The sequence below is a fragment of the Emydura macquarii genome, unplaced genomic scaffold, assembly GCF_026122565.2.
Source record: "Emydura macquarii macquarii isolate MOO-44397 ecotype Brisbane River unplaced genomic scaffold, CSIRO-AGI_Emac_v2 contig_2205, whole genome shotgun sequence".
Classification (NCBI taxonomy): domain Eukaryota; kingdom Metazoa; phylum Chordata; order Testudines; family Chelidae; genus Emydura; species Emydura macquarii.
The window spans coordinates 29,206,135-29,219,158 of NW_027132342.1; the positions used below are offsets into that span (position 1 = coordinate 29,206,135).

The following is a 13,024-nucleotide window of genomic DNA, read 5'->3' on the forward strand; positions in this document are numbered from 1 at the left end:
TCCATTCGATTCAATCTCTGGACTCACGGCATCAGTCTGCAGAGCACACTGTGGGTGGTTGGGCACTCATGACCAGTCTCCAGCCCTTTGGCATCAGTCTCCAGAGAAACGGCACCAGTCCCCAGAACGCTATTGGTCTCCCGAGCCCCAGCACCTAACCCCATATAGCCAGCACAGATCTCTGGTCTCCCAACTCCAATCGCTGAAGCCCTACAAGAAACCCAAGGACAAGAGCTGGTCATGAGAGGAGTGACATTCAGGCTCCTGGCACTGCACCCCAGCACCAGAGCATCCATGCTACCACTAAAGTGCGGAAGGGCAAGCGGTTTCAGCATCCCCGTAGTCCTTCAGATTCAGTTCAGACTCAGAGGGAAAAGAGGCAGTGCTGGCCAAGGGCAGCTTGCAGCTGCAGGCTTCCCCATGGCACCCCCATTGGGAATATGGCCACAAAGTCAATGGGCAGTGCCCTCACAGCTTTGGAAGGGTCTTCCTCTGACCCCAGGTTCACAAGGGTACTCTGTTTCCGGAACGCCAGTGCTGTGGACATTGGTGGCTGCTCGCCCAGCACCAAAACTAAATGGGGACTCAGACCAAGAGGAGGTCCTTATAGAGGGACCCAGTGGAGGCTACGCTGACCAGGGAGGATGACACTATTCTTCCACCTCTACCAGCCTCCTCCTCCTCCTCCAGGCAAAGCCATGGCGAGACCCTCCACCGCCATTCCACTGGATGATTTCAAGGCCCATCAGGAACTACTGAAAGAATGGGTGGCATCGAACCTGGGGATTAAGGTGGAGGAACTGAGCCCTCAGATCTGTTTAGCATCCTGGCAGCAGCCACATCCCTGGTGGCTCTCCTGGTTCATGAGATAGTCGCAAAACTGGTGAAGACCCTGTGGTAGACCCAGATCTCTCTGTCTCCTAGGTCTAAGCGGGCAGAGAAGAAATATTACGTTCCCGTGAAGGAGTTCGAATATCTTTTATACCCATCCCTCCTTTGGTGGTAACAGCTGCCAACAAAAAGGATAGGCAGGGACAGGCAGGTTCCACCTGAAAAATAAGGACGCTAAAAAGCTAGATCTTTGGACGTGAGGTTTATTCCATGGCTAGCCTGCAGCTGTGTATATCTATCTAACTAGCAAGCTTTGTTGGGTAGATATGATAACATCTGGCAGTCGTTGGAATAGTTTTCCGACTCTCTGCCACAGGCCTCCAAATAGGAGTTTGAGACCATTCTGGAAGAAGGTCATGCGGTAGCAAGAGCCTCTTTCCAGGCAGCCTCAAATGCAACTGACTTGGTGGCTAGAACCATGGCATGCACAGTACTTCAATGAGAAGGGCATTGTGGCTCCAATCGTATGGTCTCTCGTCAGAGGTCCAGCAGTCGAGCCAGTTCCTCCCTTTCGATGGTTCAGCCATTATATAAATTATATCATTCTATAAATCAGCAAGCAGGATCTATTGATTTAAATACTTTGATTTTAATTTTGCTTTTGTACAGTTTTTTCGGAAAAGTTTCTCGGTTGGTAAGCTTTAAAGTATGTTGAGTTGCAATTCATAATAGCCTCTACATTTAATTTTTTGCTAACCAGGAAGATACAGTATATCTATACATATTTACTTAAACAATCATGTTGCTTAATTTACATCTTAATTTTTAAAGTTATTCTAAATGGTGAATAATGAAATTCTTATTTACTAGAATTATTTTATTTTGATATGTGTTAAGCTCTGTTTGGATGGAAATGCAAATTAAATAAAAAATGCAAATAACCTGGCATTTTAAAATGTTTGTCACATAAATAAAAAATGTGATGGCCACATAAGAAAAAGATTATAAAAGTTATTAAAACATCTTTTACATTTAAAACTATCGATTTATAAAACTAAGTGTTAACTGTAATTAATGAACAGAACTGATTATTTCTGGTCACTATAGCCTTCAAAATTTTAGAACTAGTGGATCTCATTCTCTCACACTAACTTTTATTCGTATATTGGAAGAGGGAAAACACACTTTCCTGCTGTAATTCCTAACTGATACCTTAACTCTGAATGTACTAGTCACTGAACTGAGCTATTTGAATAAACTTAAATGAAGAAAAATTTCTCTATACCTTCAGAAGAGGCTACTGTTATCAAAAGCGGGCATAGTACTTCAGTACTTCTAGTTCCAGGTGCTTAGCCAGTGCCTTCCACCAGCTCAGTGATTTGATTTCCTTTAAAAATTGTCAGCAAACACATACATACTGATGAACTTAACTTTAATATTTTTTGTATTTAATTTATCACTGCATATTTGATTTTGAATAGATTTAAGTTAAATACATGTTAATTTTAAAAAATAACAATGGATTTTTTTTTTTTTAAATTGGAGTTTTGATTTTTTTTAAATAGTTTTTTTTTATCCACCCCACCTCATACGAATGATAAAATGGTCAGATGCTAAATCAAAGCTTTAAGAGCATAACTCTCAGGTTGGTTTTGTTATTTTATTGACTATTTCAGAAGTTGTAAGAGCTGCTCCTACCTCAGTATTTGAGCAGTCTTCCAGAATTCTGTGTAACATCCAGATACTCCTGCTGCTGCTGTCAATTTGGATGGCAAAATTTATTAACTCTTCCAATCATAAACCCAAAACAAGTTTCACATCGAGGTCCTAGCCAAAGTTTCTTGAAATTTTCAAACTGAAATTTTTGCCAAAGCACGGCTTTCATTTTTTGGAATCAAAATTTTAAGGAAAATCCTCTGTTGAAGCTTTTTGCCTCTACAGGATTGACATGGGGGGGGATGGGGATTTCCTCATGCATACAGAAATTAAAAGCATTGTCTGCTCTGAAAGACTCCAGGATGGTTCAAAAGGTAACTAGAAATTAATTCTAGATGGAAAATATTCAAATAAATTTTAGTTTTAATATCTCCTCTTGTTCTGTTCAGGACTGGAAAAAATATACCAGGCAATGATTATAGTCAGAGGTAGATCCATCAGGGAGGTCAAAAAAGGAACACTTGGGAGAGAGCAGCTTCTCTGCAGCACATAGCTGTAGAGATGGGGAGGATATAGAGATTTCTGCCAAGATAGTGGTGTTGGGTCCTTCTCAGGGACTCACCTTTTGAATAAGCCTCTAGCTACTAATTATCTGGCACATTTAAATCTCCACTTCATTTTAGCTGGTAGAAGAGAAAAGGGCTTTTTTCTTTTTCTTCCTTTCTTGCCCAAAGCTACCTCCTAATGTTTTGGGGTAATGGGAGGGAGAGTGAAAGGGGGAGGTTAAATATGTGCTCTTCTGCTACTCCACTTCACATTCTATTGGGGAGGGGTGGAAAGGTGTCTGTTTCTCCAGAACTTCTCATAGCTTTCTCCAAGCAGCAGCAGAGTGAAACAGACATTCTTCTGTTTCACTACTGGCAGAGTTCTGAATAGTAGCAGTGCAACTGACCAAAATCTTTTCATTGAGCAGCTGCCAGGTAACAGTGAAAATAAAGATGCACTGGAGCTGACTTCAAGACCTATGTTAAGTTTGGATGATAGTTACCTTTCAAATGATAAGGACCCTTAAATGTTTTTCAGACACAATAACCTAACTCTAGACATCTAAATAAGTGGCTTGATATTTTTAAACAGCTGAGCACCAACACTGAAATCCTTCTTTGCCTTCCTGAGTTTCTGAACAACACTACTTCTCTCATAAGATCCTATTTGATCCCACTCTCTTGTAACCTCTGAATGAAACATTGACCCACTTTAATTTAAACCTTTCTCAGAAAATCTTGTACCAGACTAAAGTCAATGTAAATTTACTCCTTGTGAAAGTTAATATGAATTGCAAAAGAGTCTGTTTTGGAGCTCTAAAAGAGTCTATTTTTATTTCTTAAAGCATGTGGAGCAGTGACTGTTGGTGAAGAAGAGGATGAAGGTGAAACAGGTTGGATTGAAGGAGCTGCAATCCTTTTATCTGTAGTTTGTGTAGTATTAGTAACGGCTTTCAATGACTGGAGTAAAGAGAAACAATTTAGGGGGCTGCAGAGCCGCATCGAACAAGAACAGAAGTTCACTGTCATTCGGGGTGGACAAGTCATCCAAATACCAGTAGCTGACATAATTGTTGGGGATATTGCACAAGTAAAATATGGTAAATATATATTTTACTCACAATTCTTTGACATTATTTATAGTGTATTTTTGAGTTTGTAGTTTTTAATGCTCTGTATTTTAGGTGATCTTCTGCCAGCTGATGGTGTGCTTATTCAAGGAAATGACCTTAAAATTGATGAAAGCTCATTGACTGGAGAATCAGATCATGTTAAGAAGACTTTGGATAAAGATCCTATGCTGCTGTCAGGTGTGTGGACTATTAATAGTTAAGTCATAGAATGGAATAGTTGATATTAGGCTATAACTGACCCTGGAACTTGTATATTTCTAGAATTCTGGTTTGTAAATATTGCCTTCCCACTGGACCAAGTGACCCTGCTGAAGGCTTGTGCTATCAGGATTCTGCCATCAGAGGCAATGTCTAATAAGTCTGTATTTATTAGTTATTTTCATCTGCAAAGTGACCTGCAAAAGACTCTTGTGAAAAATGGACTGTGTTCTGTTCTCATTTGATATATAAACCAGTCCTGAAAGTTTATATTAGAAAGCTTTTTGTGGTTTACCTTTGAAATACCAACAATATCAATTCTGGTCTGATCTTGATTTTGTTGGATGGCTCACAGCATGTTCATGAGCTCTTGCATCTTAATTGAGAGGCTGGAGTGTGGAAGTGTTATTAAAGATGTTATCCAGTCAAAATGTTAACCAAGGAACCTAATGTGTAAAAACAAAACCTAAACAGTATAAAAATACGTTCAGCTTTATCTCTTGTGCTTGTTGTCATTTCTTAAGTATTTCCACTCGCCATAATCTCAGGGCAGAGAAGATGAAATTTCTAATGCAAAGCACAAGCATACTCACAATGTTTTGGCAGGGGAGAGGAGAGAATCTTTTAGTTCTTCGTTCTACACAAGTAAGCTCAGTGTTTTAAAGGTGGCCTGTAAAGGAGAGAACATTGTACCTCACTACATAACAGTAGACGTGCCTTAGGTTTTATAACTTTCTTTAAACTACTTTTCAGTCCTGGGAAGATATTTTTTTCTAGCAGTTGGAACAAGGGAGGAAGAAGAAAATTCCTGGATTCACAGCTCTGCCAGATTGCATTGTTGCTCTGGCCAAATCACTTAACGTCTGCTTCAGTTTACTGTATTTATAAAACTGAAATCTTGCTTACCTCTTACCTAGTGGACTACAGAACTGTTTGTAGAGCACTCTGAAATTCTTGAATTAGTCGCTGAGTGCAAATAGAGTTAAGTTTGTGAGAATGTCTGAGTGACTGTGGGGTGGGGAGAGGGATTAAAACAAGGATGTGGTAATTATTCCAAAACAAAGAATTATAAATCCAGGAAATTCTAAATATAAAAAAAAGTCAAACATGTTAGGGTATGAAAATGACTATAATTCATAAATGTTTATAGTTTCAGATTAAGGTAAACTGATTTTTAAAGACAGATAAAACTTAACTTTTTCTGTTGTGCAGAATTGAGGTTGTTTTGGGTTACCCTAACTATATTTCTACACTTCAACATATTTGGATTTTTAAAATTTCGCCTCAGCTGTGCATTGCTTAGTTTCATAACACATGATTTTGAGAACTGTGATATCCCTGTAGGTTATTTTATCCTAAACTGCTGATACATACTCTCAACCTTATATACTTTAGGCAAAATGGTATTTTAAAATAGTTTAAATCTATTTTGCTGGCAAGCCAATGTTTACTCTTTAAGAGCTTGCCTTCTCCCTGATTGTTCAGTTGTAATATTAATGCTAACTTTTTAACATGAACTAATTTAATTGGCAATTAGCTTACATAAGAATGTGGCTCTTTAAATTCATTGCAGGATTAAGTAGAATGAAAGGCTGGCCTGTGAAGGGCAAAATTTCTGTTAAAAACGCAAGTTAAAATAGCAGAAAAAAGTGCAGGACAATGCCTCGTGTGTTTTTAGATTGCTGTAGCATAAAATTAGTCTCAAGAGAAGTCTGTCTACATTTTTCTTTTACTTCTACAATTTTAAACAAACCAAGGGATTGTATATAACTTAAGTATTTAGTGACTCTTCTGAAAATAAAAATAAAAACCATAACATTTGTTCATGTAATGTAATATACACACCTGTTCCTTGCTTTGTATTTTTTTCTGGATAGCTTCTATTGACTTGGCAATTATGAATATGCTTTCAAAGAATCTTAGTAGTGACAATCTTACAAAACATCTTAATTTGGAGAAATTGTCTTCATTAAAGGCTACTTTTTCCTGTTTAAATCAGTGACAGAAATTCTTGTTTACTTTTGCCAGCTGGACGCTTTTACATTTACAGGGGAAAAGTATTAAGATGTACTCTTTTTCAGGTACCCATGTGATGGAAGGCTCTGGAAGAATGGTAGTTACTGCTGTAGGTGTGAACTCTCAAACTGGAATTATATTTACCTTACTTGGGGCTGGAGGAGATGATGAAGAGAAAGAGAAGGAAAAAAAGGACAAGAAAAGTAGGCATTGACAATTTAAGTGGCTGAAAAATGTAATATTAGAACTTTCTGAATGGAGTAATTGGGAGCTATGTCTTAGATAACTCACCAGGATATTTTTCTAGGTGCATAAAAGTACTCTGAAATGTTTCCATGTACTCTTTTTAAATAAACCATTTATACTTTGAGTGGGCTATTTCCAAATTAAGAAAATACTTAACCCAATAAAATTAAAATTCAATCTAAAACTGAGCAATACCTCTATGCAGTCAGATTCAATCTAATTTTAAAGTCTAGTAGATGGATTCAATGAGAACAGCTTATAGGCTGTTCAAGAGTTACAGAAACACTTGAACAAATATAGTGTAATATGTTAAAACAAATTGCTATATTGTGACATTTCCAACTTTACAAAAATAGTCTAATTTTGTAGTTCACTCATGCTTCACAGCATGTGTGGGTTTTTTCCTTCATGGTAATTCAGACTAATGGCCTTCTACTTTCTCTCTTGGCAGAGATGGAAAAGTCTCACCAGAGAGTTTTCCCTTCAATTAATTCTGTAATTGTATGTTTTTAGTAATGTTAATCTCAGAAGATTGCATATTTTAGTTGCATGATTGCCTCATGGAAATGATAGGGCCCAAAGGAAAACTTGAATCTTACTATGAAGTTTTCCCTGTCTTGTCAAGTGAACTCTCCTGATCAGAGATTGGGCTGGAAATTTGCTGGTTACCTTAAAATCCGTAAATTTTGCCCAGGAAGTCTTAAAATTTATATTGGCCTATCCTGTTGGTACTGTTTGGCAACGTCTGCCAAGCCTTTACACAGCACCTGTTCCTATATAATGTCCTGCAGCCAAAAATCTTTCAGCCTGGCATCTACTGTCTTCTGAAGAAGACAAATCAGTGGAGAACAGCTCTTTGGAAAAAGGTGGCTTACTCCTTATCCTCCATATGATTCTTTCCCTAACTTCAGTTCTGGCAACTAGCTATTGGAGTGAAGTAATACCAGAGATAAACATGAGGACTTCTACAGGAGATCATGCCTAAGGCCATCACTCACTAATAAATGTGTTCATAGGAAGCTGGGAAGGACTTTAAGCAAAATATTACTTTCAGAAGAATCCATATAAATTCTCATGCGGATGATATTCTGTCTTAGGCTTTCTGCCAAAAACCAATTATATTTTTTCCTATGTTGGGCTTAGGCTCTCTGCCAAAAGCCAATTATATTTGTTCCTATTTTAAATAATTCCATGTTCCTTTGGGATACACAACTCCATATCCAGAAACTTCCCCAGAACTCAACAGGTGGGCCAGGTTAGTAGGCAGAACAGTAGCTAATAATGCAGTGGGCACTTATAGTTCCATTGGAATCTTTTATGGTAGCTCAGCACATAGAAAGTCCCTTTTCTCCTCTTAACCCTGTCTTTTTCTTGCTCCTATTACAAATCAACAAAGACTTCAGGTAAAGCAAGCTAATTCTAAGTTAAGAAAAACCAAACAAGCAGTGACCCCTTGGCATGGAGTTGAATGTGGGACAAACAGGTTAATGCTTCTGTTCCCCTCCTCCTTCAGTGCTATCCTTTTAAGACAGACTTTCTGATATTCACATTAGACAAAGCAGACCAGGAACAAGACAGCCTTTTTTGGCAAATAGTTAATGACGTTCATGGGAGGTAGTTTAGCTGTGCAGAGATAACTACTGCCAGCTTACACTGCATCTCCATTAAGTGGCTTTGCTGGCATACCTACACCAGGATAGCTGTGCTGGCAAAGTATCTGTAGTGTAAACAACTCCTTGTCCTGGTACTGTAACAGCACAACAGGGGGAGACCGAACTTCAGAACAGGGAAGTCTATATTACCTCTTTTGCTGAGATGTGCAGGTATAACCTAGCACTGATATTTAAACTTAGAGAGATGATGATTCCATAGCTTGATGACTCCATTATAAACAAAAATTAGATAAGAAGTTACTTTTCCTACATTTAAATTAAAGTTAATTTGATGTGGGAACTAAGCAACAATAGATTACAGAAATAAGATTTGAGCAACCTAATTTCTTTTAATGCTTATATGTTAGAGAGAAAGATGGAGCTTGAAAATTATAATTCCTTGTTTGTTTCTTACAGGTAAAAAACAAGATGGCGCTGTTGAAAACCGTAACAAAGGTAAATATGTAATTTGGTTTTAGATAAGTATTTTCTATAATAGACAAAGTGCTTGTATCTTCGTTTACCTCACCTATGCATAAGAGCCTAAATTTAAATATTCTGGATCTAGATAAATGTTGCCAGAACCTAAACAAAAAATGCAAATATGAATGTCCCTTATGGTTAAAATCACAAGTTGAAAACATTTTAACATTTTCCAACTTTATTCCAAATTTTCAAATAGTACCCAATGTTAAGTTCCTAAAAGCCTTCACTAAGCACCTTAATGGAAGTGGCCTGATTCCCACAAGTTCTGAGCTCCTCTAGGTCACATTACATTTACTGCTGGTGGTGACCTTGAAGCTAGTTTTTCCTTGATCAAGGATTGGTGGTGGCATTATTGATCAGCTGGGAATGACTAGTTTCAAGGACACTAAAACTGATTTTAATGGGAGTTGGGGTTGCTGAACACTTGCATCTGCCACTGATGTAAGTGACTCCAGAGTCTGACTGAACTTTGTAATTATTCATTCGTATGTCCCCTATATTTCTAAACTTAGCCAAAGCTCAAGATGGTGCAGCCATGGAAATGCAGCCCTTGAAGAGTGAAGATGGTGGAGATGGAGATGAGAAAGATAAGAAGAGATCAAACTTGCCAAAGAAAGAAAAATCAGTTCTACAAGGCAAACTTACAAAGCTAGCAGTTCAGATTGGCAAAGCAGGTATGATTTTTTTTATTAATATCCTTAAAATTTTTGACGCTGAAGAAATTTGGTGGCAATGTTCTGAAATATTCTGGTGGCCCTGCTCTGAAATAACTTATTCATACGAATGTTAAGTTAGCTTTAATAGCTAAGTTTAAATAAAAAAAATTCCTTTTCTAGTATCACACTGGCTTATTTGATAGAAACTATGGCAAAATCAAATTAAAGTAGTTATACGTTAATTTTAAAGTACAAAGTTACAATGAACCTGCATGTGCTTTGATCTGTGTGTATAATCAGACGAATGTACTGGTGGTTTCTCTTAAAGAATAGAACACTAGAAAGTACAATTTTAGAACACTGGTTTCAAGATTGATAGTATGTAGAAATATTTCACAAAATATTACAACCTTTCACATTCCTTCTCACCTTGGCATATTGTATGGCAACAAACACTATTCTGAAAAACTGTAGGTTTGACTGAGCAGTGTACTACATAGAAATGTGACAGTAGGATCTGTTGTCTTACATCTTAGCAATGGGAATCTGGATTTGTAATATTGATTATATACATTGTTGTACACAGTTGAAGGTAGAAGAAAAAGTCCTATTAGAGAGCCCACTATTGTGGCATTCTTGGATCCCTCTTCCCACAAAGTACATCAGTGGCATTTTTAGAGATTACCTTTGTTTCCTTTCTGGATTTTTTTTGTGTATTGGTGCATATTCAGGTTTGAGAATCTGTTCCCACTCTAATCCATCATGTTGCCTATGTATATTTTATTTTTATGGTGCACACAGGCTGTAGGATATAAGTAAAATTACTAAATTGAGATATTTGCATTCTGTCTTAAACCAGCCCTTCCAAAATGAATGGGAAAGGAGATGTGAAATGTCATTATTCAAGCTTATTTTTTCTCAGGTTGATCAGTAATGATCTTGGAGCCAGGCCTTCCTAGGGGCTAATGATTGATGCCCTGAAACATAGCTGAGGATCACTACCTCCATAGCCAGTCACATCAGCATTAGGAAATAACTAGCTCCAAGGTCACTATTAATATTATCTAAATAAATAACTTTAAAACAGGATCCTTTCTGGGAGACAACAACAACTTATTCCTGGTGTATGTTTGGGGAGAATGTGGCGATGTATCCATACAGTGTCCCATTGCATGTCCAGCTTCATCAGATGCTTCTGTAGGCATGGTGTGCTAACCGATTTAGATTTTTACATATACTCTTTGTTCTTAATATTGTAGATTAACACAGTTTTTCTTTCCACCCACCCACCCTTTAATACTTATCTTAAAAATATTTAGTAATTAAAGGAAATTTGTTTAATCTAAAAATGTCTTTAAAGATAAATGTGTCTGCAAACACGATATTAAAAAAACGAGATTGTTTCAGCTCTATTAAAAGCACACAACAAAATAAATGCTTAGCAAACAGTTGCTTTTTTTGATGGGATGTGAAGGCTAATTCTTATATTTAAGAGGAACTAAAAAGTGCACTATTTTTAAAAAGTACTTAATCTAAAATTACCTGTTCACAGTTGCGTTGTCCTAAAATTGCACCAAAAATATTACAATTATTATTGCAATAGGGCATTTAATTTAGGGGGTCTCTTCTTGATGTACGTAGTTATGGTTATGGAAGCATCCTATGCACATCGAGAGAATAAATTTATTGGAAGAGAGGAGGCCACAGATTTTTAACTGTTCTTACTAGTTGATATGCAGAGGGTCCATATTCAATTTCATTCAGCAATTATACTGAAGTGTTTCATTTGTAATTCTGCTTCCCCAGTGTGTTCAGTGCAAGACTTTTCTTTCTAAACAATGTTTTACTTCATATTTGAGCTGCTCACTACAGCTCTTTCACTGTTTCTTCTGCGCCTCTGATTCCCTTTTTAAGATTCTTCTTTTTGTGTTCTGAGCTTTTATAAAGAGATCTTTGCATGCCTCTTTTTACTCATGCTCCTTTGATCTGGTTTCACTCTGAAGTGTTCTCCTTGTTTCTCTCCATTCTGTCTGCTCCTGTATCTATCCCTACAATCAGTCTAATTTCTTCTCTACTTTAGTCTCTCCTCTGGCAACATTTTTTTCTATATGAAAGTATGTCACTATCTCACTAGTTGTAAACCTTCCTCTGACCCCAACACTCGCTCTCTATCTACTTCCTAGCTCCCTCATTTCATTTGCCTTTACACTTACTGAATATGTTGTCAAGTCCTGTCTTGAATGTATTTTCACTAACCAGCACGGATACTCTACGATCTAGCTTCCATTCACTCCACACACACGTGCGCGCGCACACACGCACGCTTTGGCCTGCCCTTTCTGGTGATTGTTTCATTACTTACACCTCTATATTAAGATGTAAAAGTTTATATATGCAATAACAAATGTATTTGTGTATTTTGGGAGCTAAATTTACAACTGCTTTGAGAACCATCAGAATCTTCTGCCTGACCTGTTAAAAATCTTAGCCATAAAATTGCATTTTTACCATTTTACATAACACTTTCAAATTTTGTCATTTAGTCTGAAAATGAGTGTTTTATTTTAAATCTTATTTTTTACGTTATTTGTATTGTAGATAAGTTGAAGCTTTTTTAAATAACTGCTTATCCTTTTCTTTTTAACAAAAGGTTTGTTGATGTCTGCAATCACGGTCATTATCCTTATATTGTATTTTGTAATTGATACCTTCTGGGTTCAGAAGAGACCTTGGCTTGCTGAGTGCACACCAATTTATATTCAGTATTTTGTGAAGTTCTTCATTATTGGAGTTACAGTCCTGGTGGTAGCAGTACCAGAAGGTCTTCCACTTGCAGTCACTATTTCACTGGCTTACTCTGTAAAGGTATGTGTAAAAAAGCATGCTTAAAGGTAGATGGGCACATAAAATAGTTCTAAATCATGCAAAGCAGGAAATTCTACCTTGTTAAACTGTCTTCATTGGAGACTGAGGGAATCTTACTTCACTCATTCTCATCTGTAGTTCAATGAAAAAGCATTGTGATGAGTTGTTATCTAATCCACTGAACATTAACATAAAGGAGTTCCTTGGGGCAGTATAATGTAAACTTAAAGTAGTCTGCTTAACGTGAAGTGAAGCATAGTGGTTCTGCTGCTTGGATTTGGAATAGGAGGACTTCGGTCATGTGTATAGTTTTAGCACTCCAGCATGCTTGTCATATTAATACCACAACTTATTATTGTACTAACTTAAAATAAAGGTGTTTGTTAGGGTTGCACACTGAGGTATGTAAGCTCTTTTTTGTTAACTAAATTGCATTAGCGGCAGAAGTGAAAGCTCTTGTTCAACAAGCCAGAAATGATTGCAATAATCCTTCATAACTTGCTTGGATACACACCAATTAATTGTTTTCTTCTACTTTTGAGTCAATATTGCAGAATATCTAGAGCCTTACTATCTAGGACAAGGTATCTGCTACCTTTTGGTCAACTTCAGATTCTTAAATTTTTGTATTTTGTTTCAATATTGAAGTGATAATGAAAGATTGAACACTGCTTTGAAACTGGCATAATGCAGACAATGTCTGTCCATGCTTTTCATATGACTCTGCTTAATGTACCTTT

At 37.1% G+C, this 13,024-nt stretch overlaps 1 protein-coding gene across 5 annotated transcripts in view; it reads left to right on the plus strand.

The window, feature by feature from the left end:
• Positions 1-13,024, plus strand: part of ATP2B1 (ATPase plasma membrane Ca2+ transporting 1) — a 110,233-nt gene that overhangs the window by 63,788 nt on the left and 33,421 nt on the right. For 4 of the 5 annotated variants that reach the window (XM_067559836.1, XM_067559839.1, XM_067559834.1 and 1 more), the window contains exons 4-9: positions 3,878-4,132; positions 4,217-4,342; positions 6,445-6,582; positions 8,695-8,733; positions 9,276-9,437; positions 12,070-12,284. In XM_067559836.1, the coding sequence (XP_067415937.1) occupies positions 3,878-4,132; positions 4,217-4,342; positions 6,445-6,582; positions 8,695-8,733; positions 9,276-9,437; positions 12,070-12,284 (935 nt within the window). Of the gene's footprint in view, positions 1-3,877; positions 4,133-4,216; positions 4,343-6,444; positions 6,586-8,694; positions 8,734-9,275; positions 9,438-12,069; positions 12,285-13,024 lie in introns of those variants that run through there. The other variant, XM_067559838.1, reaches the window with a different exon arrangement.